Source organism: Anguilla rostrata, chromosome 16 (genome assembly GCF_018555375.3).
Source record: "Anguilla rostrata isolate EN2019 chromosome 16, ASM1855537v3, whole genome shotgun sequence".
Lineage (NCBI taxonomy): Eukaryota > Metazoa > Chordata > Actinopteri > Anguilliformes > Anguillidae > Anguilla > Anguilla rostrata.
The window spans coordinates 18,296,419-18,318,887 of record NC_057948.1 but is presented as its reverse complement, the minus strand read 5'-3'; the positions used below and the strand labels follow the sequence as shown (position 1 = coordinate 18,318,887).

Genomic DNA, 22,469 nt, shown 5'->3' with positions numbered 1-22,469 from the left:
ATTTCTGACTGCACCCTCATGATACGATTTTATCAACTGCACAGGTCGGAATATTTCTAGCAGTCAAGCGGGTTGCGAGGTAAGAAAAAAAGCCTTGGCTGGTTGGTTTTAAATGGTGCGATAAAGTGGATTACCTTCAGGTGCCACTAGATGCCACTGAATGTTGCGGAATCATTTTAAACTATGGTTTGTGCGTCTGCTGACCCGCCTGGCAACGTTTACACTAGTAATCACCGCGAAGTTTCAAGTGCCTTGTAATTTATGATGTGTTTATACATTCCTGTAGCTGAAGGACAATTTAATGGTAATCCCTGGTTGTGTTCCTAACAATTTCTTGAAATAGATGTCCTGAGAGACCGAATTTAGAATCATATTTCCTATTGTTTGTATGGTGGAAAAATGCTTTGAAGCAAGTTTTTCTGCTAAAAATATATGGTACTGTAGGCATATAGCCTCAATGAAGATGATTTATTATGATTTATTGTACGCAGCATGGATTTCCATAACTGCATGAATATGCGCACTATTAATGCTTAATTTTGAATATAATATCTACATTGCCCGGTTATACCAAGAAGACACTTTTTAAATAGCACCCTACCAGTCTGCTGTTCAAATTTATAGCATAGAAGTTCTTCTTTGTGGATATGGTAGTGTTATTGGTGCAAACAAAATAAGATAAATATAAATCATTTTTGTTAATTGTGCTGCCGATAAGGATTACAATCCTTTCTGCCACTCACTGGAAATTATTAGCTGCCATTCCTCTGAGGCAACTTGCAGTAGACATTACTAATGAGATGGTAAGTCATTTACAGTGACACGAGGCGTAGGTTTGAGTTTTGTCCAGTATTCAATTCGTGTTTAAATTGTTTTTGTTTTTTGTTTTTTGTACTGTTGAAATGATAGCGATACTATACTTAGTTATATTAACTAACTATCTTAGTTCGTTTTCCATTTGTATGGGTCAGAAGTTAAATATCGAAGATTGTGATCTAATTTCAACATTTTTTGGAGAATTTTGTGATGTAACCTGCCTGCTAGTGACTAGGATTTTTCCTTGGATCAAAGTGGAAATTGTAGGCTTTTAGAGGCAACGACCTCTACTAAGCATTAAATGTTTACTACTCTAGAGGGAATCGCAAGAATAATAGACAACCATTTGCATCGTTCCGATCTTCTCAAAAACCAGATGGATCGCACTGCATTTTAATTTCTTTCCTTTACGGTTTCATGTATCAAATGATGTTGCAATTAAAATTAACAACGCGGAACCATTTCTATATTGTCAAATCGTAAAGGAGAAAACCGATACGACCGATTCGGGCTTTCTGTATCACCTGAGCTTTCTGCTCATAAAAGTGCAATAATGCTTTGCTTTTTCTTATTTTAGTTTAGTTGATAATTAATTTTGTAGCTGTCATTTACAGTTAATTGTTTTACGCTTGTATCTGACTATTAGCTTCGGATGGTTTCCTTCCTTTATAAAGTGAACATATAGTATGCCTCTTCAGTGAATAGCCTGTATGGCAGCACGGGATGCGCCTGTAGAGTCGAGCGAAGCCGTAGCCTATACTTCACTACCTTTGTCACGACCATGTGGGTTCATTAGCCAACTCCGAGTCTCCCCCTACCCCGTTTACGGGCTTAAGGGAGGAGCGGCTCTTTGCCCCCCTACCTCGCGCACAAATACAAATTCATCTCCACTCACGTCGTCCTTGCTTTTTATTGTCTAAACCTCCGTATGAATATCTCACCCATGTGAAACGGAATCACGCTTTGCGGGATAGCCTACCAGATGGTATTTTCATAGAATTTTTGAATTCATCCATTCAATGCTTCTAGTCTGCGATTTAGGCTACGAAGCATAGGCTTTTTATATAGCCTATCTACCATTTGAATACAATGGGGATTCGGAATTTTACCCTCTACTTTGTTGGCACTGCCTGCTTGTTAAACGGTAGGTTCTTCATGATATTAATCTTTAATTAATTCCATTAATCATTGGTCATTTACATCACAAAATATAGCCTACCTAGATGGGTGGACTTTAATCAAGATTTAGTTTATAACATCTTCGTTTCCTTGCTGCATATAGGCTAGCCTTACGAAATGTCTCTAAGCTGTGTTTATGCTTCGGTTAGAGAACTGTTTTCATCGCCTTAGTTTTTGTTTCAATCTACTGTAACACAATCTTGTTCACTTTGTTTCACTAAATGTCTATAAGCGGTGTTTAGACAGTTACTGTCGTTGTCCCATGTTCTCTTCAGCGTACCATAGACATATGTACGCCCTTGCCAACTGTGTATCCTTCAAATGAGAATAAGGATGCTCAACTTTTAGAGCGCAACCGGATAATTCAAAAGCGTGCTGTTCCTAAATGATCAGCGTCGCATTGGAGTAATTATAGGGGAAATCTTCCTTGTGAACTGAAAGCTCTGCTGCTCTCGACAGAATTACATTTTAGTAGCCAGTTTGGTCAGTGCTGAATCGCCGAGAAGAATAGTTCTGTTTTGGGACAGAATCTTCCCCTGTCCGAATATATGACATTGTACTACATATACCTGCATAACGATACGAGAAGAATTTGGTTTATTGTTAATATTAATTTTGCATGGTTTAGCCCTGAATCGGCTAGGCTATAATGACAGTTTTCGTAAGTGACTTTTCCTGTTTTCAGGACGTTCGGCTAGAAGGATTGTGACACTGGAAAATATGACATCTAATGCATATTGTGTGTTATTTCTGAGGCAAATAGCCGAAGTAAGCACCTTTTGTTGATATGCATAACATTTCTCTCGAGGAAAAACAGCATTTTAACACGTTGCTGGGCCCCTTCCAGATACATTATTCAACAAACTGTAGGCTCACTGGAAAGCCACCCAGTCGCACTTTTAAGATGTTTTCTGCCTCCCCCCCCGATTAAAATCAGGCTCACAATGTCCCCCCACTGATGTCGGTTGTGCTAAAACAATGCGTGAAGTGCTGAATACATTATTCAGAATGATCGAATTGGTGTGTCTTTGGACCTCGTAACTGGGGTTATGATGATGTGTAGTAGCCTAGATGCCAATCAAATTTGCTGAATGACATCGGGCTCTAGTCTGCACTTATCTTCAATACACTGTAGCGTATGTGGCCTCGCTGTCTGGCATGTCTGTCAGATATTCATGCAACATTTAATTTACCATAGCTTAAATGAAGAAATGTCATCTAGAGTTTACATTTCTCTATCTCTAATTGGCGTCTGCACCAGTCTTACATGCAGCTTATCCATTTTAGTTCTAATCAATATGTCTCATTACATAAATTTCATTCCTAATTAGATTCTGTGCCACGATACGCCTCTGTGTAGTCTATCCGGTATGAAGCTCAGTTCCGGAAATGTGGGCCATTTTCCTACGTCATTGTTGATGGATTTTAACGATAGTCTTTTTCTCCAACAAGAGTAAGTGACCTGCACATGTTCCTGCGGAAATTAGATTATGACTGGGTTGTGACCAAATTCGACCCTGGTCCCAGCACTAAAAGCGGTTTTCTGTTCACTCGGCCTAATGCCTAATTGGAGATGAATGGATAGGTAGCAAATAGTTTAGAGTAGAGAAGGACAGTGTGAACTCATCGATTCTCTCATCCCAACCTGAGGTCTCAATCAAATTAGAGTGCCTCTGTTTTGAGTTGTTATCATGGTGACCGAGATTCTTCGGATAATAAAGTAAACAAAAGTAAAAGTAAAGTAAAAAAGAGTTTCAAATAGCAAACTAATGTAAATCTACATACCACACAAAATTAAAATTAGAACAATTGGCACGCTGTCTTTTTTTGCTATTTTTTGCTATAAAAACAACCTATTAAAAGTAGTTTACCTGAAAGTCTCAAGAACAACTCTGAGCTTCAAATTCTATGAAGGTTTAAGCCATCAGTCAGAATACTTGTGTTTGGGGATGAGGGAGGGAGAACATGTCCCCCTCACCTTGTCATTGTCAATGTCTTCCCCTGCCAGACACATTTTTTACAGCAAAAAAGGTTTTGCATTCCTGTCTGAAGACTACAGTGAAAAAACAACCCCTGCCCCAGGCATTGATGCTTGTGTAGGTATAGCTGAGGGGGTAGTATGGTTAGAAATTAATTGGCAAGTGCGCGTGGTATTGAAAGCAAAGTGTTTCTTTGTATGGGATCCACTGTCCAATGAGATTCATGGATCAATAAACCAGGGTTTGAATGAACAGCGCTAGCCAGGCCTTCTCTGATTTGTAAGGTCCTCCCGTTCTTATTCACTCCCTAATGCAAAACGTTGACATTTCTGGCTACATTCAACTGTCCTTGTGGTGAAATTCTTGTTGAAGTGGGTGCGGAGTTGTGCTTTATCCAAGACTAGTTCTGAACCCAAGGTCAAGGATATACTGTCATGTTAAAATATTTTAATGAGTTTTTTTCAAACTTTCTTTCAAATTGCTGATGACATGAAAAGTAGACAAAACTTGAGAGGAACCTGTTTTGGACTTTTTTGAATTTCTGGTTTCTCTCTCTCTCTCTCTCTCTCTCCTCCCTCCCTCTCTCTCTCTCTCTCTCACTCTTTCTCGCGCTCCCTTTCCCTCTCTCTCTCTCTCTCTCTCTCTCTTTCTCTCTCTTTCTCTTTCTTCTCCCCCCCTCCCTTTCTACCTAGTCTCCCTGCAAGGGGAGCATCAGCGGAGATTGTACAGAGACCTGATGACAAATTACAACCCGCTGGAGAGGCCCGTGTTCAATGACTCCCATTCCCTTACCGTCAACTTCAGTTTCAGCCTAATGCAGATTATGGATGTGGTGAGTTGGTGCGCCCATCCATCAACACTGACTGTGATCAATGCAGTCATTCTGGAAGGGGGGTAAATATGTACATGCACATGTACACACACACACACTCACACAAGTAACAGACATTGGAAATTGGCTTGTTGCATAAACTGTATTTATTTCATATGTGTGGTAATGTTACCTTAAAATGTAATTACCTGCGCACAGTGGCATGGGTGCCATTATGGGATACCATATTATTCTTTGTGCTTTGAGTCTTCATTGCACATTCTGCCAATAGAACACACTGGGAAATTGTTAATCAAAAGTACTCTAGGACTAATTTTAATGTGGTCTGCATCAATCATTGGAAGAGTTAGTGGTTGTGTGTAGTGTTGTTGGGTGGAACTAATCCAGAGATAACTCACAGAACTGTGGCCAACTTAAACCCACCTAACTCCAAAAACACCAAATCCAATTCCTCTAAACAAGTCCCTTGGGACGTAATCTATTGTGGGGCCATTACATCATCACCAATTCATCTCTTAATCTTTGAGATTTCTCCTTTGTCTCAACCAGTTCTCCAGTCTTTTCCAGTGTCCACGTGGCAGTTCGATTTGATGTGCTCCATTCAGCAAACACTGGGAAGCAATAAATTTGTAGATGCTGAAGTAAAGTCTTGTGCTCATATGTTGTGGTTCTTATTGCAGATTTTTAGACCAAAAGGCCACCAAGTACATAATGGAGAGCTGTACTGTACAAAGGAATATGGAATGCTTAGCTGGAACTAGGGACCTAAAAGCCCCTTCCTCTGTGAGCTGAGGGGACTGTGTAAAAAGGGTTGTAATTTCTACATGGATCACTGGATACGGGTGTAAATACCCATAAATTAAAGCTGACAGTCTTGCACTTTAACCTCATATTCATTTTTTTCATTCTTTTAAGCCAAATGTGCTGGAGTACAGAGACAAAAAAAAAATGCAAAAATTGTGTCACAGTCCGAACACTTACAGACTGCACTGTAGATGAGCACTGTGTGAGCTCCCCCTGAACACGCTCCCAGAGTGCGTTCTGAGTGGTTGTTCTGACAGCCAATGAAATGGCGCACTGCCTCAGCCATGCATCTGCGGCACCTGGGCCGCGCTGAGACCCCTAGCTGTGCCACTCGTCTATGGCACTGCCACCCGTGTCCTCCTCCCTGGCGGAAGCTGCGCACGGAGTCACTGAGGCCTGGTTATTCAGTCCCTTCCCCTTTCAGCTCTTTCATATTCCAAGTGCTCCGTTAGCACACCCGGGCCCATGGTTGGGTAATCATTGTGTAAAATTACGGCTTGTGGAACTCAAATGTAATCCTGATTTGGAGAAGCATAAAAAATCACGGTGGATTCAAGAATGTACTGGATCGGATTTCTTCACACAACAGTGCAAGCTGCACACATCTCCTCACTGTGTGCCCCCATTGTGGTTATTTAAAAGCCATTTCTGTTGAAGAACATATTTAAGTACTTCATAAAAAATGGAAAGGAAAATTATATTGATTTCCATGATAGAACAGTCCCATAAAATCAAATGTCTTGACCTGTTTTTTTTCTATGAAGCCTTTACATGTGAGAACACCTGTGTTATCGGTGAGAAATGAGCTGAGTAAAATTCATCACAAATTCCTTTTCGTGGGAATAATAAACTGGAATAACAGTAGTGTGATTCAAGCTAATGTTGCGATAATAAGTTGGTTATATTTGTCATTATTATGTTGTATGTGCAGATGAATATGTTGGTATATTCCTCCTAATGTGTACTGTATGCTGAAACTATTTATGTCATTTGGTTCTGTTTTAATATTATTTCTTAGCTTTTTGATAAATTACTACAGGACTGTGGGTTACCCTATGATGGGAGTTTTATTTACTTTACCATGATGCTTGAGACTCTTTGTGTAAAAGGAGGAGAAACTCAAATTAATGCATTAATTAGTTGTTATTATTATGAGTTGGTGTACAGTACAAGGGAGGTATAGGTGTAATAGTAACAGTAACGGTAGTAGTATTCTGTACAGTTATGCATTTATAAATATTTACTCAAGTTTGATTTTGTGTTTTCTGAAATTTATACATCTTTTAAAAATGAATATGTTCTAAGATAAATTCCTGCATTATCATGAACATGTCTTGAAGAGGAACATAAACTAATGTGCCTTAATATGTTACAGGATGAGAAGAACCAGGTTTTAACAACCAACATATGGTTGCAGTTGGTAAGCCACTTTTTATTGCCTTTGTGTTGTATTATACTGTGTAAGTATTCCATACCACCACACTCATAACAGAATAGATTCTTGCTTCATAATCACTGAAAACAGTGTCCAGATAAAACTGCGTTTGTTTGGCTATTTGAATCGCGTTTGTAAGTCCTCCCTTAGATCTTGTGCATCTTGATGGTCAGAAGACGCTCTCTGCGGCACCGTGATGTGTCCTGAATGCATAATCCTGACATTTATCCAAAAAACATTCCCAGGAGACTCGTGACAGCAGTAGCCTCTCTCCGTACCCTCCTCCTTGGCTCAAACCCGACCACCGCCCATCCCCCCGCCCCCCCGCCCCCTCCTCATGGTCCTGGCATTGTGAGGCCACTACATTAAGAAAATTAAACTATTGAAACTGAAGATCATTAAATAGGCCCAGTGACATCCCCTTGGGGGCCTGGAGACATAGGTGCATTAAGCATCCTTAAAAATTAACTTGTAAGTTCCCTTCTTTATTTGGCTCTAAAAGAACCTAAAGGCACTGGCTTCTGTCCCGGTGATATAAACCTTAATCAAAAATGAACTTGCTGTGCACACGAACAAAATATTTTTTTCAAGCATTCAGTATTACCTTATACAATCAGGTCCAGAACTATTGACACTCTTGATGAAAATGAGGGAAGAAAGGCTATAGGGAAAAAAAATGGTAATGAGGCGTTCCAAAACTGCAATAAATACAATAAAATTCTACTTATTTGAGTTCATCTCAGTCTTAGGGAACTATATAGTGGCCTGCCATCACTTCCTGCTTCACTAGGGTATAAAAATGAGGTAACGTCTGTAAAATCTCTATCATCCATCACCATTGGGGGAGGCCAAAGAACTGTCAAATCAAAAGAGACAGATGGTTGTTCACCTACACAAATCAGGTAATGAGTACAGAGAATAAATAGTTAAACTTTTCAGCAGTGTACACTGTCAGCATATTTGTTGTCAAAAGGGATGACGGATGCATGGAAGGAAAAGCACCTCTACCTGATTCCAGTAGACCGGGGGCTCTTGTTCTGTGAAAGCAGAATCAGTGCTTTACAACGGTCATGTCAGTCTCCATGCTTAAACCCTTTTGAAAACCTGCGGTCTGAATTGAAGAGGGCAATTCATAAGCAAAAGCCTTAGGTACTCAAGGATCTTGAAAGGTTCTTCTCAGAGGGATGGTTCAAGATCCCTCTAATAGTGTTCTCTAACTTTATCACGTTATAATAAAATCCTCAGCGTGGTTTTCCCTGCCTGGGAAGGCTGCACCAAGTACTAATCACCTAAGTGCTTCTTAATTAGAATTAATACATTAGTTATTTTAGTTGATTCCATTGAATCGCTGTTAAATGTTTTGTGGGGAAATGACAATATGTCTCAGTAAGGGTGTTATTTGTTTTCCACAATCCCCCACATGGTTTGTGATATACTATATGATATATTTAATATATTAAGCATTACATTCTTAAATGCTTTTACTTTTCTGAAATCTTTTCTGTAATTTTAATTCCAGCCAAAACTCACATAGTTGTGATGCCAATGTTTAAAAAAGTTTTAAAACACTTATCTCTTCTTTTTTGTGATTACTATGTTCAGTCTTAGTGTTTCCTTGTTCCTCAAAATGTACACTTGAACCTTTAAAAAATCTCCCAGACACTGTTATTCTATTAAATATGTTATTCTGTTCCTGCAGAAATACCTTGTTCATTCGGGCTTTTTCAAGGAGGCTTGCAGCGTACTATACTCTTTTTGCTTAATTAGATTTTGCCTGCTGTCTGTACCACTGTTTTGTCCTCACTTCTTAATTAACCCACTGAAGTATTCTGCTTATGGAGTTTGGTGGGGGTTTTGCTGTTTTGTGCCTGCAGCACCAAGTACTTTCCAAATGTCATCATCATGCCCGTTTCAAACATTGATTTGGACAAAAATTAATATTTTGCTGGAGGGTGTAAAAGAGCATTAATTTATCTTACTGTTGTAGAGTTTTTGCATATCTTATATTCTCACTATGAGAAATGACATGTTTGATGGATTTTAGTGGAGCCATAAAGTGTCCTAGAGGATACATTCATGCCTCACTCAGGATCTGTACACACGAGCCTCCAGTCACAATTCTGCTGACCTTGTCCTTTGTTCTGCACTGCCCAATATAGCAACGGGGAGATCCAGCATAGTGATCAGATCTATTACGGCCATACAGCACCCAAACGGCTATCTCCTCAGATGACGGATCTGGAATCCTTGAGTGTATTTCCTGACTCAGTCAAGCAGAGTGATGTGATTGTCTATAGTGGATTTGCAGAGCATGCTAAGCTCTGCTGCTCTTTGAAGCAGGCAAATGCCGTATAAATGGGCTTGCTCCTGCATAATCCATTTTGTGAGCGCTCACTTCTTTTACCATCTGTTATACATATTTGTCCAGCGCCAAACTATGATGTCAGACAGGAATGATGCAATTAGAGATGATATATACACTGGCCTTACTAAATTGAGCAACTGTTTTTGAAAGAGCTGCCTGTTTTATTGCTAATTGAAATTGACTTAAAGGGATAGTGTGGAGGGGGGGGGGGTGTTTAATGGACTCATCTTGCGAATATGGCTGATTAGATCTGTCAGGGTTAGGAATGCAGAGTTCAGCAGGTGGCTCTGGGCAGAAACATGTTTTCTTGCTCTTCTCCCCCCATGTCCAGGTGAATGGATTCTACGGTTTTTTTCTAATTATTTAGGAACCTGTCAGCAGCTGTTTCATCAAACACCCATTATCACGTCTTTCTGAAGCAAGTTATTTATATGAACCAATTTTATTTGTGTTTCTTGAACCCAGTCCTCTGTATATTTTGCTGAGAGATTGCTGCTATGTGATAATGTAGCAGAATGTTTTCAGTTCAGCTATCGTAGGCTCACAAATGTGTGTGCTTGACATGGGCACTACTTTGTTTTGACAAGATGGTGTACACAGCACTATGGCTGTGACAATTTATTATTTTGTGGAGACCAGACATATAAGGCCCTTTGACAAAACATGTTTGAGCAAAATGTGTAAGTATATCCTTTTGTATGTGTATATTATAATCTGATGTCTATCTCTTCCAGTACTGGAATGACTACTACCTTCAATGGAACACCTCAGACTATCCTGGTGTGACAAATGTGAGGTTTCCTGATAGCCAAATATGGAAGCCAGATATTTTACTGTATAACAGGTGAGGTACACAGATGAACCACTCTAACTGGGAGCTTGAATTATTTGAAAGCTTTGTGTGATGTCTGTGTGGTTTGAAACCGATTTTAAAAATATAAACTAGCAGTTGCTGATGGCTTCAGTCAGTACAATAAGGCTATACATCTGGTTTTATCTGTAAAAAATGACAGCAATATATAAAGCACCAAATACAGTGGTTGACTTGTACTTGAGGTGGATGAATCAAATTTTTGGGAGGAGGGCTGGGGTGATAAAATAAATAAGAATATGGAGACTTACTCTGCTGCATGGTGAAGTGCTTGTGGGCTTGTTTGTCACTGTCTCTCAGAATAAAGCCTGTGTTTCTAAGTGGATTACTGTACTTTGCATTGCAGTGACTCTTTGGTGTAGGAATGAATTCTCCCAATTTGAACTTGTCCTGCTTGGCCTAACCCCTTAGACAATTAATTTACAGAAATGAAGTCTACAGCAGTGGACAGTTTTTGTAATTATCTATACTGGGAGGAATTTGGTGTTACGTTTCTCAAAAATGTGCACCATTAACACTTGAATACAATATTATGAAAATGCATGTATCTATAAACATTTTGTTCATGATGTTAATGACTAATGCTAACAGAGATACTGTTTTGCAAATAATTTTATCCAAAGTAATACATTCTGTACAGCTGCCTCTTTTGAATGCACAAAAGAGGCAGCTGTGCATTTTAAATTCCTCAGCATTTGTAATTCTTCTATTTATATATGACCAAAACCATTAAGGTTATATAACTTGTGGTATATTGTGCATGATTTTCCATGTTTGAATTCCGTCCGTCTTGTTATATTTGATTAATAACTAATGCAGTGCTAGTTCAAATCTCTTGATTTGATAAGCTGGAGGCAGTTTGCTTGATCTCCTAAGTTGACATTAAATCAAACAAAAATGTCAAATATGAATGTTTCCAGCACATATTTTGCATAAAATTCAGGCATATATTAAAAAGTATCACCATTGTGTCAAACACGCTTGTCTGTTTAAGCAAACGTACTAGTCTACTTCTCATTTTGGTGTACCAAGTCTGTATTTTGGTTGTATTTTTGTAGTTGTGGTTTTTCTCCTGTTGGTCTTATAGTAAGTTCTGCCTTCTCGGTTTAGGATAATTTGCACAGTTCCAACCCACAGCCTACAGCTCATACGTACTGTATGCTTTATCGACCCAAAAGTGTGTCGTTTGTTTTGCGGGCGATGAGTAAGCAATGATTTACGCAGCCTTCCCTCGGTCGTAATGACTCGTCAGCACATGAGTGCTTTATCGTCATGTTTTCCACTAAACCTACGAGGTTAAATTTTATGTGCACATAAATGCTGTTCTGCATTGAGTCTGTGTCTTTTTTCCCCAACAGTGCTGATGAGAGGTTTGATGCTACTTTCCACACCAATGTGCTGGTCAACTCCTCCGGGTACTGCCAGTATCTGCCACCAGGTGAGATCTAGCCTCCCCTCACTTAAAATAAAATCCCCCCCCCCCATCGAAAATTACACCTTCCTCTCCAACAGATAATGTAGGGGTAATTTAAGCAAGATCCCCATCTGCATGGAAATTTAATTCATAACTTTGTGTACATATCTATAATATGAACGGTGATTGTGTACTATTGACTATGAGCTGATATAACCAGTTTAAAAGTAAGCTTTGTGTCTCAGTTGACAGCAGAAGTTTTCTCTCGTATGTAGATTAGCAATTTATGAATCTGTGTCTAAATGATTGAATATGCACTTTAAACGGATCATAATTCTTTATGCTGAAACAATAATGCACTGAAAACAGCCAAGCGACAGCTGAAAACAATCTTGATTGGCTCTTTGTGCTGATCCAAAAGATGTAAAGACAACATGTTTGATTTCTTGCCCATAGTCAACACATTCCTCTTCCCTTTGTGCAGGACAATATGAATACAGCCCGGAGAGGGCATGCGTGAAATACTGCCATGTTTTCCCTCTAAATCAAATTTATGACCTTTTGCAGAAGACGTGAAGGCACTCGTTGATTTATATCAGAATTAGAACAGTGGCTGTGCAGTTACATTTAAATGAGAGCTGGTACAATGTCCTTTCTGCATGCTTGCACAGTGCAAGAAGGCAAAGGGCTAAAATGGGCTTAAAGTGATATTCTTTTGTGTCGCACACTGCACTGCACTGGACCGCTGGCGCGGTAATGTCACCCATCTTGCCTTAAAGACCCTGGACAGTGTGGGAACCCTCCCCCCACCTGCCCCATTTAGTAAAGGAGGTCAGTGGACTTACCTGTCAGACCAGGTGATTGCTTGTGTAGCTCGGTCCTGTCCTTTCTGATTTTCCCTTAGCCTGCAGAAAACCTGAGGGATTTACCACAGGGAAATCAATACAGGCATAAACTGTGGTATCCCTGTGTTTGAAGTGAATTCATAAGGAGATGGTGGGGGGGGGGGGTGCTGGATATGAACAGGCAGTGAACCACACAGGGTTACTGCACAGGTCTGACGCGCTTGTGTCCCCAGCGCTTGTGTCCCTGGAAGCGAGGGATATGACGAGTGGAGACGGGCTCCAGTTGCTCTGTGATTGTGACCAAATTGGATTTTCGGTCTCCACTTTGACTTAATGAAGGACCCTCATCCATTCTCCCGGTGACATCATATTCACTGGCCTTTTTCCTCCCCATGAGTCAACTGTCTGCTGACTACGCCACATTCATTTTTTTTCACCCGTGCTTATAACAGGGAATAATTTTTTAATGTCTGTCTGTTTTCAGCATGGTGAATTGTGAACCTTTCCGTATGAACTGAGTACTTGTGTGGTTGGCTCATATATCATCCATGCCTGTGTGTAGATTCCTCTCCCATCCACACGATCTTTGCTTTCTCTTGTGAAATGCCTTGGAGAAAAAAGTAAAGTAGTAAAATGCGGTTATAGCAGAATGGACACTATGAATAACACTGTATGTCAAATAACATGGGAATTTCTTATCAGCTCTACATTTTACATGTTTTATGGATATAATTCAAGAATGGTTTCTAGGTTGTGCACAAACTGATGTAACATAAAACTGGCAGGAACTGATATTTTAGTATTTATTTGAAGGGTGATATGTGTTTGTTTGCTATGTGCTAGAGATTAGTTGATATTAATTGTTGTAATGTATGCTGATGATTACGGCCTTAGTTCACATGCCCCTGTCCTTTCAAGGCATCTTCAAGAGTACCTGCTACATTGATGTCCGCTGGTTTCCATTTGACATCCAGAGGTGTGACCTCAAGTTTGGCTCATGGACCTATGGAGGCTGGTCCCTGGACCTGCAGATGATTGAGGCCGATACCACTGGGTATATTGCCAATGGAGAGTGGGACCTTGTAGGTAAGCATAACTGACTAAGCTTTTCCAAGCACTGTATTATTATTATTATTAGTAGTAGTAGCAGTAGTAGTAGTAGTAGTAGTAGTTGTAGTAGTATTATCAATAATAATAATAATAATAATAATTAGCCATCATCATCGCCACCAGTCAGTCTGTCAGTCACAAACTTCAAACTTCACCTTGTGTGGGGTCTCTGGGACACACTTCTCAGCTAGCTGAGCTCACAGAGCTCGCTCTAAGGCAGCACACTGTGTAAAGTATGAGAATGACTCTAAAGCTGTCAGGACATCTGGCTGGGCCACAGGAGAAAAGTGACATTTAATCTAACTGAGGGGCCGTTATATAGCAAATGGATTGCCGCGCTGCTCGTGCTGGGGAGCCATTAGGAATCCCTCCTCCGGCTCTGCAGCCGCTTCCCCTCTGGCCCCCGTCGGGCGGAGCGTGCAGATGTTGCCGAGTGGCTGTTCGGACCTGCTGGGACCGGTGGGCCCCCCAGGGATGACACGCACAGCACAGCCCTGCGTCGCCTGCTGTCCCTCCCTGTTACTCTAATCAGCCCTGCTAATGTCCCTCTGCGGGGGCTGTTGATCTTAACTGCCTGCATCGCGCGCCAGACTGTGTCATCCTGCAGCAGAGCGTGAGCACCAGCTGAAATTTTTCAAACTTCCCTTAGGCGGGTGAAACACGGTTTTCAAACAAGTAGGAAAGCAGAGGACTGATCTTCCTCAGGCTGAGGAAGCTAAACCTGCTCTGAATACTTATGGTAAAGTTTTTCTTTTAGGTTGTTTTCCTTTACAACTGGTTTCATCATTTGCTCTCCAGTTTTGAATTGATATCAGTCCCTCTCAGTTCACCGGTGTGTCACTCGGTGTTAGTGCGCTGCTCTGATGTGGTTGCCTGCCAGTGGTCATTTTCAGCAGTACAGGGCACACAGTGACACTGGCCAGTCGGAAGCCATTTAAGGTGGGTGTGTTAAAAGTATTCATTTTTAATGGTACCTGGCTGCAGCACAGCAGCAAGGGAAGGTGGCCATTGTGTCCATTTTCTGCGAGGCTAAACCTTTCACAGCAGGGTGACATTGAGTAATTAATCAGCAGTGTGGGCTGTGTTGCCGGTGCCTGTTTGCTCTGTGGTCCATGATATCAGCTTGGTGCAGGGGTCTGCTCTGGCTTGGCTAACCGTTATAGAGGAGTACCATTCGAAAGTAATGACAAGAGCTGGTCTGAGCTGTGTTCAGGGAGATTAATCACCTTGCTTTACCCATGAGACTCAAATGGAAGTGGAAGGTATTCATGACCTTAGCATTCTTACCATGCATTCTCATGTGCTTCATGTGCAGATTTGTGTGTGTACATTTAGTGTACTAGAAGTGTGATGTCGTAGGTGGGGAACTGGGCTCGCTTGCACATTCTTATCTCCCTTGAATTTTTTACCCCCTTTTTTTTTTGCGCATCCTGAATCCTTTTAACAAAGTATCTGGCTGCAAATATGGTGAATTGTGAATTGTGAACCTTTGTCATTTAGCCTGAAGGAGGATATTCACTAAGCAGATAACTTCACTGTAATGGCCTTTCGGTGCAGAGGTCCCCGGACACAGGAACGAGAGGTTCTATGACTGCTGCAAGGAGCCGTACCCAGACGTGACCTTCACGGTGGTGATGAGGAGGCGCACTCTGTACTACGGACTGAATCTGCTCATCCCCTGCGTGCTGATCTCCACCCTGGCCCTGCTGGTCTTCCTCCTGCCTGCAGATTCTGGGGAGAAGATCTCCCTGGGTGAGCTTATTTTACCGCTGTGCTTTCCTTACCACTTCCCTTTAAATCTTAACTCTGGGTGAGTTCAATTTACCGCTGTGCTTTCCTTACCACTTCCCTTTAAATCTTAACTCTGGGTGAGTTCATTTTACCGCTGTGCTCTAAATCTCTTGACTCTGGGTGAGTTAATTTTACTGCTTTTTAAAAATCTCTTTGGCTTGATACATTGTACTTTTCCTCTTATGCTTCTTGTGATCTGACACTGTGATAGAATCAGCTCATGATGCCTACAGGAGTATAATAGCACAGCAGTACAGAATGCTTGCTTTCAGTCAGTCTGCACTACCCAGTTGGTAGCAGTGAAGCCTTATTTTTAGCTGAGAGTGTTTATATTGTGAAGAGAACAGGATTGCTTAACAGGCTAGTTGCTTGGCACCTGAACCATGGTCCTTTGGTAATTTGTGGTTCTACGTCACCAGCTGCATTTGTCCCCAGGCAGCTGGTCCTTGATGATGGCTGAATGGTTTTCTGGATGCAGGAAAAACCAGAATTTAAGTTGCATCTACCACAAAATATATAAACACACCATTCTGATGGACATTACTCTTGGTGGCTTACAGAAGAAACAGGAACTTTAGCCATTGCTGGGACAAGAGACACCCTGCGGTGTCCTCAAAATTTTATTTCCATAGCTGTTCTTTTAGTTTGACATACAGCTGAGGCTGTCCTTGCTCCTGGAGTCATAAATCAAGGGGAAAAAATCGATCCCCGCCCAGGGGATTTGCATTTCATGTAATTAGTTAGTTTTGGTCCTCCTGCCCGGCCAGGTGGCTGGCTGACTGTGCAGGGCTGAAGGGTGTTCTGCTCCCCGCCGCCGCGGCTGTCTCCTCCTGCTGACTCAGAGGGGTGTAAATTACTGACTGCCTGACGCGAGATGAAGAAAGCAGCCGCACGGGTGTGCCCCTCTGACGGGAGAGTTCTGTGCTCCCCGAATGAACAGCAGGTTTAATTTAAAAGCCTAAACGCGCACTGGTCTGTGGCCACACGTGAAGGGGGTTCAGCTGTTGGTGGTGGGGAGGCGGGGTGCTCCCCGAGGGACTCTGAGTAAAAAGCAAAATTGATTTGGCTTGCTTTTCTCAGCTGTACTAGAAAGGGCTTAAAATTATGGAGAAACCTTGAAAATCTCAACTGAACTCAATAAGCTTTTTTCATTTGGGTCCGGTTTCTTTTGGCCTCCAAATTTTGCTCTTGCCATCACCCTGAGACATTACCCTGATAATGTCTCATCTGTCCATGCAACCTTTTTCCAGAACTCTGCAGGCTCTTTTAGATAGTTCTTAGCAAACTGTAACCTGGCCATTCTGTTTTTGCGGCTAATTAGTGGTTTCCATCTTGCAGTGTAGCCTCTGTAGTTCTGTGAAGTGAAGTATTTTGTGAACAGTAGTAACTGACACATCCACGCTTGCCTCCTGAAGAGTGTTTTTGATCTGTCAGACAGGTGTTTCTGCGATCATCCACTGCAGAGGTCTGCCTCGGCCTACCAGGCCCTTGGCGATTACTGAGCTCACCAGTGCTCTCTTACTTCTTAATTATGTTCCAAACAGTTGGTTTTGGTAAGCCTAAGGCTTAGTCTCTGACTGTTTCTTATTTCTCAGCATCGTAATGGCTTCCTTGATTTTAATTGGCACAACTGTGGTTCAACAGACTCCAAAGGCAATTAAGAGACTAGAATCAAGACTAGATGCTGAAAGCTGTCTTATAAGGAAGCAACTGAACACCTGACTCATCACTAAACACCTGTTTCAAATATTATGGTGCCCTGAAATGGGGGGCTGTATTTAAAATGTGCTGTACTTTCTACATGGTGAAACCAAAATGTATAAAAAAAATACCCTTAAAATAAAACCTGAGAATGTCCAATTTAACCAGATGTGAATTGTTTGTTTACAAATCTAAAATTGTGGAGTACAGAGCCAAATCAAGAAAAAAAAGTCTTTGTCCCAAACCTTATGGAGCTCACTGTAGGTCTGTTTTCTAAATATTGACCTGTGGTTAATCTCACACTTATCAGCTAATACATCTATACACGTATGAAAATCAATCCCAGGTAAGATTTTAGCACACAGTAATCTGATTGTCTTTCCGAGATGACTTCCACAATTTCTAAATGCATAGAGTGTCCAACCACAATCCTGGGTTTTTCTTGCAGATTTATAAAAGGGTTTCTATGTGTCACTAGCAACATTGCTCTCGTGGCAGTTGGTCCACAGCAGAAGCCAATTGATGTTCTTGAACCAGTGACTACTGGAAGTTAATTGAGCAACACCCTGCTGTTTATATCTTGTGCAAGATGGTGCTTAGATTAGGAAACAATCAGTCTACTGTAGTTTATCTGAGTCATTAAGATTTCCAGACCTTGGTGCGTGTATCATGCAAAGCAGTAAAATGTAAACTTCACCGTCTGCATCCTGGAGTAAACTAACAGCGGTTCGGTGGGATGAAAATCACTCTAAATTATAGGGAGTGTGTTAAATCCATCTCACTTCCTGGAGATTCTGGTGGGCTATTGATCCGCAGAGCTCATTAGGAAACTTCCTGAAGGATTAAGTTGAATAATGTATGGTCCGCAGTTGAGCGAGGAAGTTCCTTCTCTGAGACACCTTGAACCTCTAGGCCTGCAAATGAGTTTCAGAATCAAAGCTGCCTAGCTGTGAATGCTGTTAAGTGAAGGTTCTGCTGACTTTGTTGCAGTGCTCAGTGCAGCTGCGGGTTAGAGAATCGTGCTTCAGACTGGTCCTTAGAAGGGAGAAAGCAGCTCAGATAAAGACCACACACAGGAAACGGAGTGGGGACATTTGCAGCATATTCTACTCACCCAGAGGCACCGCTCTGCTTTGAAAACTGATAACAGACATGCTGCAGTCTGGGTGCACATTGGTGGTATCAGAACACCCAGCAGTGCTGTCTGTAGAGGCTGCCTGGGACTGCACACTCAGAACGTCTGTGTTCAGATTATAAAACCCCACTTTCTCCTTAAGTGAGCAGTACGTACCACTGCCAGCAGGTCAAAGTTCAGTCTCTCCCTGTGAGGACCAAGAGATGTCTATTAGAATTAGTGCCAAACTCAATTAGGCTCCAAAATGTAAATGGTGACTCCTGGCCATCCTTTCCTGATTTTAATTTGAACTAAGCAAAGCTGTAACCCTCTTGCACAGCAACTGTTCCACTTCATTATTTATGTCTCCAACAGTAATTTGTACTGGGCTGCTGTAAATCTCTGATCTATAAATGACTGTAAAAGTCTTCTAGTGCTTAAATTTTAGTGTTTTGTTGTCTTTGTGTGGTGATTTTACTGTATTGTGTATGACACTACAAATGAAGTTTTCCCATGAAAAAATAAGTTGTTTTTTTAAGGATCATGTTTGGTAGGTACACTGAGGCTAACAGTGAGGTGAAGTGAGTGTTCTATATTTCGTATCCTGCCATTGGCTAATTGCTGATTGGCTAATCCCTGATTGGTCCTCTGTCCCAGGAATCACGGTTCTACTCTCCCTGACTGTCTTCATGCTCCTGGTGGCAGAGATTATGCCAGCAACATCAGACTCCGTGCCACTAATCGGTGAGCTAAGTTTATTCTCCACGAGGAACTGTGTCAGCACCTTTGCTAAATAACCAGCTTCTGAAATGACAAGGGAGAGGAGATGAAGGCAGAAAATGACAGGAAGTTGTCAAATACAGGAGGCAGCATTTGGTAAAAACGTGAGCCTCGCTGTGCCAGGAAAGGTATTTGTTTATCCCTCTCCCATCCGAATGTCATCTTTAATGGGATTGCTCAAGCCTGCAGGCCTCATTTCTCACCCAAAGCACACCCCGGTTGTTTTTGTGATTGAAACTTCCTGAAGGATGAAGCCATCACTATTACTTTAGACCTGATCAACAGAGTGCACGGTTGCTTTCTCATTTTTTACCATTCTGTCCAGAAGTGAGTGTATTTGCCTATGAATAAATGTATGTCCTGAAAGGTATTTATTTGGCATAAAAATGAAACTAATTTTATTCACATCCAGCAATTCCTCAAATATGAAAAATACATTTCAGTCACATGCATATTTATGAAGCGTTGTATGGTAGAAATGAACATGTGCATGTCATTGTGAATGTGGTCATGGGAATTTTGAAATATCTGTGATCAAGTGGATATCCAAATCCTTGTAAAACATACTATAATTATTGATGGAAAAGAAATTTGATAATTGTAATGAAATAATTTTTTAGAACAATGCCCCGCATGTACAAGGTAAGCATGTTGAAACCATGAAAGGAAAAGGCCAAATAAAATGTTTGATGATGCATGCATCATTAACTTTTAAATATACATTAATTAAAATCTTTCCAAATTGGCAGCTCAGTACTTTGCCACCACCATGGTCATCGTGGGTCTCTCTGTGATTGCAACAGTCCTGGTTTTGCAGTACCACCACCACGATCCTGACGGGGGCAAAATGCCAAAATGGGTGAGCTCATTTTTTCCCCCTTCTACAGTTGCAAAGAATGTGCACTACATTGAAATTCCATTAAGCCCTTGAAGGTTACAGTTGGCGGATCAGTGGTTGTGTGCACAGGGAAGGGATTGCAGTGTGAGTGGAATTTCTGTATGGTACATCCATAGTACAATCTGGATAAGCTGCAGGAATAAAGGGGCTCCCCTGTGCTAATGATTTGCTCTGTTGACGTGTACAGACGCGCATCATTTTGCTGAACTGGTGCGCCTGGTTCCTTCGGATGAAGCGTCCGGGGGAGGAGAGGGTTCGGCTGGCCTGCCATAACAAGCAGCCACGGGGCAGCTTGTCCAGCGTGGAGCTCAACGCCGGCACGGCACCCCCGCAGTCCACCAACGGCAACATGCTCTACATCGGCTTCAGAGGGATGGAGAGCATGCACTACACAACCACGCCCGATTCCGGCGTCATCTGCAGCCGGCTGGTGGCCACGGGCGAGGAGGAGATGCTGCTGCCCGGCGCATCGGCGCCCCCTGCTGGTGGGGGCAGGGACCCCGAGTTAGCCAAGATCCTGGAGGAGGTGCGCTACATCGCCAAGCGCTTCCACGACCAGGACGAGGACGAGTCCGTCTGCAACGAGTGGAAGTTTGCTGCCTCCGTCATCGACAGGCTCTGCCTCATGGCCTTCTCCCTCTTCACCATCCTCTGCACCATCGGCATCCTCATGTCCGCCCCCAACTTTGTGGAGGCCATCTCCAAGGACTTTACTTGAGCCCCTCCCCCTGGCAATTTCCATAACCTTCCCATCCCCCTCACAAAAGAAACACACACACTCTGTCCCTCCACATTTCCCAGGCCATTTTTCAAGTGCACTCATGTATATTAATTGCTTAGAAGTAATTTGTTCAGGGTACTTAAGACGTTTCTCCCAGTCTGTAGCAGTGTAAATGTTTTCATGTGATGTGATTGGTGGATTTTTTGTGTGTCCCAGGTTAGGTATCAATCATGGCACTGTTTATACATATAATCCAAGTGTGTAGCACCACGTAATTACTGTAGTTTACTGTGTTTATTTATTTTGTTTTCCAAAGGACTTTACAAGTGTCCTGTGATTTAATTGATCTTTTTGAGTTTCATTAAGGATGAGGTCTTATATCACATAAACTGAGCAGAATTTGGTATTGAACAATAAAGACAAAAAAGATTTTAATTAAGAAATATGTTTGAATCATTTATCTGTTAAAATATTGGACTCCAGAATGAATTCATTTTCAAATTCTGTTATGAATGGTCCTGCAGAATGCAAACAATCAGCTCATTATAAACAGCATTAAAAGCACTGTTAAACAGAGGTGCTCTAACAGCTGTCTATTTGGACAAATTCTGATAAATATAAGCCACGTGTGCATGAAACTAGCTTATTTAAAACTTACACCTACAACCACTGTTCTTGCTGCGACTAAAGATTATCTGCGCTAACCGGATGGTCAGCTCTGTACTCTTAACACTGAAAGATTTCTCTCTGCTTGTTCTGAAGCTGAACATTCCAGTTTGCTGCCTCATTATGAATCAAGGGCCATGACCAAGGACAGTGGTGGCAGTGCATGTTCTGTCTTTGGACACAGGGGCACACCCCTTCATGAATATTCATAAACCCTAATATCGACCTGAACTCTCCCATTACCAGTCAGAACCTTCTAGAATATGTAAGTAAAGTGGATGAAAAGAATGCAGGAGCTGGCCAATCTTGTTACTGTACAGAATCTGTTACCACGTTGTGTAGCCTATTCACATAGAATAGGTTGGGGCATAGAGAAGAGTTAACACCATGGACAGCAGAACTGACGCTTGCAACACCAGAGTCCAGAACCAGCAATACACAAAACTACATGCGCACATACACGCACAGAGTGCAGAACTCACAGCGCCTACCGAGTTCCCCCTACACAGGACCACACACACATGTACAGAAGCCTGACACTACTGAGCTCACCCTACCTAATTCTACACAGAAAGGCACAAGCAGACACACACACACACAAACACAAACACATACTAGAAAAAAGGTCATGTTATGTACCCGTGAATTTCAGCCTCCTCACCCTTGTGTAAAAGAAATATAGAAGTCTGATATGTTCTTGGTGTGTTTTGTGAAATACAAAGTTTTGTGAACGCCTACGAATAAATGTATTTTTTTAGATGTCATGTAACTAAGGAAACCAAAGTTTTATTTACAGTTCCTTACTTTGACATAAAGTCGCATTGTGCAGAGAATGTATCATTGTTTTCAACTGAAAGCGATATTCTATAATGTTTATGTGGTTACAAATCCTTAAGTGGTGTTTGCACGTTTATGTGTGTATTTGTGACACACATACACACATGCACACAGTATCCCATTATGCATAAGTACGTCTGGAGATGACAGTCCTAGTTAAATGCTTGAAGTGAAAAAAGACAGACATCAGGACATGTAAACAGGGAAATGTGGTAAGTACATTGCTTTGCTATTGTAATTGGATTGTTACCCAATTAGCAGATTATATGCATTCAAGTCAATACTGGGCAGCAAAATATCTAAATGTATAT

General features: G+C 41.6%; 1 protein-coding gene across 1 annotated transcript; it reads left to right on the top strand.

Moving 5' to 3' along the window:
* Window positions 1-17: 17 nt before the first annotated feature.
* Window positions 18-22,047, top strand: LOC135242709 (neuronal acetylcholine receptor subunit alpha-7). Its single transcript, XM_064313919.1, has 10 exons — window positions 18-1,960; window positions 4,667-4,806; window positions 6,986-7,030; window positions 10,145-10,254; window positions 11,640-11,719; window positions 13,459-13,626; window positions 15,208-15,402; window positions 18,914-19,000; window positions 19,786-19,895; window positions 20,122-22,047. Exons 1-10 carry the CDS (start codon window positions 1,906-1,908, stop codon window positions 20,650-20,652), a joined length of 1,521 nt encoding a protein of 506 aa, XP_064169989.1. The 5' UTR covers window positions 18-1,905; the 3' UTR covers window positions 20,653-22,047.
* The last annotated feature ends 422 nt before the right edge of the window (window positions 22,048-22,469 follow it).